The sequence below is a fragment of the Brienomyrus brachyistius genome, chromosome 2 (assembly GCF_023856365.1).
Source record: "Brienomyrus brachyistius isolate T26 chromosome 2, BBRACH_0.4, whole genome shotgun sequence".
Taxonomy (NCBI): Eukaryota; Metazoa; Chordata; class Actinopteri; order Osteoglossiformes; family Mormyridae; genus Brienomyrus; species Brienomyrus brachyistius.
The window spans coordinates 1,902,123-1,908,126 of record NC_064534.1 but is presented as its reverse complement, the minus strand read 5'-3'; the positions used below and the strand labels follow the sequence as shown (position 1 = coordinate 1,908,126).

Sequence of the window (6,004 nt, the reverse complement as noted above, 5' to 3'; positions counted from 1 at the left end):
CCCCTGTGGCCACTGTCACTGGGCTCAGTGTCCCTGCTGCTGCACCGCCCCCATATGACGTCATACAAGCTGCCAAGAGGTACAACCCACTTGATAGTACGCGGCATACCAATTGGCTGCCTCCAGCTCTTCTCGCCCAATCACCGCCGTCTTTATTTCACCGTGCACGGATACATTGCTGCAGCTTATGTGGAGCCGCCAAGGTGAGTGTCTTTATCTTTTAAATGTTACTACGATTAATATAGAATGTAATCGCGCCCTCTCTGTATATAAATATATATATGAACAAAGTTTCTTGCTGACTATACATGTACTCGGTATCATGCTAATAATTCTTGTTTGCCGCTAGAGATATTGATGGTGTGTATGTTAAACTAGGTAAAACTAGCGTATTCCCTCTTTCCCATTAATGTGTTATTGCATACAACGTCATTTTTAATACTTTAACCCTGATGGAGAATATCCGGTTAATGTCGGATTTGCGGGTTTGGTCTGAATTATAGTGCGATCCCGGTAAAACCCGAATTTTTTGAAGAAACACTATTTATCACACTTGAGGAACACAGATGCCGATCCGAAATTCATGCGGACTTAAACGCGGTCTGTGCGCGCCCCCGTGTTCCCCATTAGGAGCGTAGCCCACAGACGGCCGCATGGGGGTGCTGTCGGCGCTGTGCAGGGGCCTGGCCCGGGGTGCGGACCGCATGGCGGAGTTCACTAGCAAGCGTGGGTCGAACACCTTCTACAAGGGCCGGGGCGCCAGGCCGACGGGCAAGCTGACGGCCAGCCGCAAGTTCGTGCGGATACAGGAGATGGTCCCGGAGTTCGTGGTGCCCAACCTGCAGGGCTTCAGGCTCCAGGCGTACGTGTCATACCGCGCTCCGGACGGCACGGAGCCGCCCCTCACCGCCGAGGAGCTCTTTACCCAGGCGGTGGCCCCGCAGATACGGAAGGACATGGAGGAGGGCACCTTCAGACCAGGCGACTTGGAGAAGTACGGCTTCCAGCCCACGCAGGAGGGCAGGCTGTTTAAGCTGTTTCCCAAAAACTTCGTGCGGTAGCGACCAGGCTGACAAGGCGCCCTAGAAACGTACGAGGACGATAAGGACTGCTGGGGTGTCGGACCGGCATTCGGGGATCCGTCCTCTGCAACAAGAATATCGGGTCCCCCCCCCCAGCAAGAAATCCATCTTCTGTGAACTTCCCCTTCGGTCATTTTTTCCCAGACTGGTATGTAAGGAAATGACTCAATAATAATAAAAAAGTTCATCTACGCTAAAGTGACAGTGAAATGTTAATCCACCACTGGTAGTCAAATGCATTTTTGTATCAAAACAAAGTAATGAACCAAATAAAATGTAATTGAGTCGTGTAATCCAATTATATGCTTTTGTGCCAGCAAACTTATATACCTAATATTATATACTATATTAATACCAACATCAAACACACTTTTCATATTAAGCAGAAATACATGAATTTGAAGAACACCCCCATACAAATTAGTTTTATTGGTGAAGTACTGCTGTAGTAATTGGCATTTCTTTGTAAAATGTGACAGTATCCTGCAACAATGTATTTAAGTACAAAGCTTAAAAACAGCCAGTGTCACCATACAGTGATTTAAAATAAGATACAGATAATCAACCTTGTCGTATCATATATATATATATATATATATATATAACATTTAAAGAAAAGTTCATTTGGTTTAAGTTTTTGGTTGACGAGCTATATTGCTGTGCAACACACCAGCAGGACACCAACTAGTCCTTTCCATGATTAGATATCACCCTTCACTCTAAATGGGGGGGATCAAACATTCATGACCAAAATAAGTTACAGAAAAGTCAAGGTTCTGGTTGTATCTGGTTATCTAGGTGCAGATAGGACTGCCGCCTGTAGAGTTTCCACCTTGAGACCTTATTCTGTTCGGCACACACTGGGACCCGCAGCCACGTGCTGCGAGTGGCCGCCCTGCCTGTGGTCATGCCATGAATGCTTGCTGTTCTAGGCTCCACAGCCATCTCCTCCCCACACCTGAGAATAAGTTGGTGCAGGTGGCACCAGTTAGCATGCATAGCTAATCCCCTCCCTCTGCAGCTCCTCCATGGCCGCCATCCACGCCCCCTTGGCCCTCGGCACCAGTAACCGCTCCACTCTCCTCAGGGGTCCAGTCCCAGCGCCACACGTGTAACATGTGGTCATAGAAGGAACAGGTGGCCATCAGGCAGGACAGAGTGGGGGTATGGCCAGCAGGGACAGGGGGCGTGGCCTCCGCAGCACACGCAGGACTGGGCTGCACTCCCTCAGGGATGTACCGGCCCATGTCATCCTCCAGCGACGTGTCAAAGCTGGCGGTGGGCGATTCGTACTGGATCCTCAGGTGAGCTCCCATTTCCAGCGTAGCTCCTTCTGCCTCTGCTGTCTCCTGAGAGTCACAGGCAGGGGCTCCTCTAAGTGGGAGGCGCGACCAATCCGCTCCGTAGGCGAGGGAGTTGTGCAAGATATAGGAGGCCAGGATTGAGCATGGTTCACCACTGCCCTCTAGAGACATGGAGGAAAAACAGCACTAGATTTCATTTAAGGTGGACAATACACTCTAGGTCCAGAATTGAACCACATAGCCTAATTAATGACTGAAGTAAGTAAGCCTCACCCAGAGCCTGCTGGCAGTGTAGGATGTGGAAGTCGTTATGCATGCAGGCAGCCAGCAGGAGGTGCTCCTGCGTCGGGTGCCATTTGAGCCGCCACACGCCGCCACCCAGCAGTGTCTCGGCTAAGGGCCGCTTCATGTTGCGCTCGTCCCACAGCAGCATCTGCTCGTCATAGCTGGGGGGTGGGAGGGCACTTTGTCAGGTCAAACAAGCTCCCTACCAGTGCCACGTTTGAGGGAAGAATCATTACATACAAGTTTAAAACAAAAAAACCTGTAATACCTATTATCCATTATATAACATATATACCACTGAAGTCCCCTCAGCACACCATACAATGGGCTTGACATGCTTAGAACAGAAAAATGCCACTGACACGGGGCCCGTGCATTACAGCACGCATGCAAAGGGAAAACCAGAGACCAGCTCTGCTCAACAGCCCCGTGACACTCAGCTATAGTTTGTTTTGAAGGAAATGTATTAATTTTGGTATTTTTGCATCTGAAAATGCCAGTGGCCAGGATGTGCTCCCAGTGCAGGTTGTTGTAGATGCAGTGTGTTTAATCCCCCCCCACACACACACACACACACACACACACACACACACACACACACACACAACTTTTACCTGCCAGTGGCCAGGACGTGTTCCCGGTGTGGATTGCTGTGGATGCTGCAGACCCCCATGGAATGCCTGTGTGAGAAAATGGAGAATGTGATGCAGGAATCACCGTGTGACACAGTCAGCCAATGAGAGGGCAGAAACACATGAGAATGCTGACGTTCCAAACACATGGCAAAACACAAAAAGTGGGATAAAATGTGTCGCAACATCTGATTTGTCTGACATGACTGGTGCCATCATCGCCCCTTAATCCCATCACAAACTGCCAACCACACCGCGCTCACACAGAAGCAGGCGCCGTGAAGGTAAACAAGCAGCACAGCCCTCTGGTTAATCGCAGAGGTGCCAGTGTTGCTGCCCATGTCTGGGACGGGGAGTGACCTGCTCACCCCTGACTGGTGAAGGTGGGGCAGGATGGCCCAATGCGGAGGTCCCAGCCCTTCAGCTTGCAGTCATCCCCACCTGGGACAGGGACCGGTGCCAGAGTGAACAAACAGAGCACCAGTAACATCTGGCAGCTAAAAATCAGCACCAGCACCCATCAAACAGCCGGTTCATCCCCCTTCCATCTGGAAAAGGATCTGAAGCATTCTGTCCGCTACCAGGTTCTGCCAGTTTTGTCCCCCAGACTTCAGTCATCCCGCCCGCCCCCCCCCACCCCAACGCTGGCAAATACACATTTACGCTACAACATTGTTTCTGAGATTATCAGTGTACTGTCACGCACTGTCCTACACCACGGTTTGCTTTTATTACTTGAACTGTCATTGTTATGTTGTGTGCTGCAGTGTATTGTTTGTATTTCATTAACCCCCCCCCGACCTGTATTTACTGCTCATCTGTTCCTGTCCTTGCCGTTTGATGCTCCGCAGAGCCATACCAGAATGTGTATGAAATGAGAATAGAATCATTTGAATAACTGTGATCACAGAAAGAGTAACGACCAAAATTGACGGCGCATGCACTCATGCATTTCTTTTTAAAAAAGAAACATATATTCAACAGCAGGGGGCAGTAAGAGACATGAAGAATGGAGCAGCCCCCCCCCCACACCTGAGTAGAGCAGCTGAGTGTCCCAGTAGCTGAAGGCAGAGATCCAGGCCTCAAAGTCGTGAGCCTTCCACTGAGAGAGCTTGGCAAGGCTGGCCTCCCCCAGTGCCAGCACGCTGATGCCCCCTGTGGAGTCACTGGACACCACTCGCACGTCACTGCTGCAAGAAGGTGGCAGCACAGCAGCAAGCCTCATTAAGAAAGTGACAGATCTCTCGGTGAAGGCCGACAGTTCGGGGACCTTAATGCAGTGCAGGTCAACATAATGCTTGCCTGATCCACTGTTCCACTAGTTGTGTCCCTGAATTGACATGTCTTGCTACCAACCATAATAATCTTGCTTTCGCTCACCTGTCCCCCCTACCAGTGGACCAGTCCAAAGACAGAGCCAGCCTATCAGGGCCCAGCTCCACGCACGATGTCATCTCCAGCCCACTGGGGCCATCCTACTGGAGAGAGATGCCCATGACAAGGTGACAGGCATAGTCTTTTCTAGCCATGAGCTTCATTGTCCATTCAGTGTGTTACAGACCCTGTGCACCCTAGAGGTGGATCAGCCCCTCACCTGAGTGTCAGTCAGTTTCCACAGTTGTAATTCCCCACTGGCAGTGGCCATCCCCAGTAGGGGGTGCTCCAACACAGGCACATGACACCTGAGGATAGAAATGTACAACTAGGACCAAACAGATAATAAAACTGTTTACTAGTTTTAAAAACACAATACATACTTCAGCCTATATACACAAAATATAATTAACATTTATCATGGATAATGGCCTTACCACTTAATATCTAGTATGGCGGATGTATCAATGCGCTGAATCTCAGTGAGCGGCGGACAATGCAGACCATCCTCATGAAACTGAAACAGGTAGAGTCGTCCAATGCGGCTGGGGACGGCGGACTCAACGTCCACCTTAAAAAAAAAACAAAAGAGCACTAATTATATCCAGCCCCTCTCGTAATAAGTAAAACGAGGTGCGCCTGACGCTGCCCTGACCCCTTCCGGCGTCTTCAGCAGCTGGTACGTTCCGCAGGCCAGAACACCGTGCCAAGGGGCCACCGGGCACCACTCCACGGCGTCTGCGCTCAGCTGCGTGTCCAGCAGCTGCAGGCTCCGGGTGCGCGATCTGCAGGCCATGGCATCCTGCACCCCGCAAGTCCAGCTCTGCTCAGGAACAGCACCGCAATACACTCAGTTCATACCATGAATCTGGCGTCGCCTGCATTATCGGGGTTAACCCGGCACTGCCACACTTTCCTCCTTATCCGGTTGTTATTTGTATGATTATTTTCTCTGTATTTACATAAACGCTCAGAGACGTTTACAGTTTTTAGGCAGATGCGCTGGCGACGTAAGTGCAGTCAAGCTGAAGTCAGCGACGGCTAATCTGAGCGGATGAAGGGCGACTAAATCCGCCGCGCTCTGCTAAGCATCACAACACTGCACGCTTACCAGCATTGAAACTCATTTTTCCCCGTGTGTGTAAATAAGATATTGGACATACTTACAACTCGTGGCTGCTGGCGACGGGGACGCGCGGAGAAGCGCGCGCCACCCACTCACTTCCGGGTTAAACGTCGGTTACGTCACACAACAACAAAGCCAGAAAAGGTCTCGGTTTCTTCTCAGTTTTAATCTTTTGTCGCCAGGTCGATTGCTTTCATTCTG

At 50.4% G+C, this 6,004-nt stretch overlaps 2 protein-coding genes across 2 annotated transcripts; one reads left to right on the top strand and one right to left on the bottom strand.

Annotated features, from left to right (window-relative positions):
• Positions 1–138: 138 nt before the first annotated feature.
• mrpl41 (mitochondrial ribosomal protein L41) lies at positions 139–1,375 on the top strand. The gene is made up of 2 exons (XM_048977676.1): positions 139–203; positions 631–1,375. Exon 2 carries the CDS (start codon positions 654–656, stop codon positions 1,059–1,061), a length of 408 nt encoding a protein of 135 aa, XP_048833633.1. The 5' UTR covers positions 139–203; positions 631–653; the 3' UTR covers positions 1,062–1,375.
• Positions 1,376–1,479: 104 nt separating this feature from the next.
• Positions 1,480–5,763, bottom strand: dph7 (diphthamide biosynthesis 7). Its single transcript, XM_048977608.1, has 9 exons — positions 5,333–5,763; positions 5,115–5,248; positions 4,898–4,985; positions 4,684–4,778; positions 4,336–4,493; positions 3,672–3,744; positions 3,286–3,351; positions 2,660–2,832; positions 1,480–2,547 (listed from the first exon to the last, which is right to left on the bottom strand). Exons 1-9 carry the CDS (start codon positions 5,471–5,473, stop codon positions 2,084–2,086), a joined length of 1,392 nt encoding a protein of 463 aa, XP_048833565.1. The 5' UTR covers positions 5,474–5,763; the 3' UTR covers positions 1,480–2,083.
• Positions 5,764–6,004: the final 241 nt, after the last annotated feature.

Coding starts and splice junctions, on each gene's coding strand:
- dph7 (XM_048977608.1), bottom strand. CDS start 5,473: ATGGCCTGCAGATCGCGCACCCGGAGCCTGCAGCTGCTGGACACGCAG. Junction 5,249..5,332: donor TGCTGAAGACGCCGGAAGGG/GTCAGGGCAGCG, acceptor TTTTTTTTTAAG/GTGGACGTTGAGTCCGCCGT. Junction 2,833..3,285: donor CACGTCCTGGCCACTGGCAG/GTAAAAGTTGTG, acceptor CCCACCCCCCAG/CTATGACGAGCAGATGCTGC.
- mrpl41 (XM_048977676.1), top strand. CDS start 654: ATGGGGGTGCTGTCGGCGCTGTGCAGGGGCCTGGCCCGGGGTGCGGAC.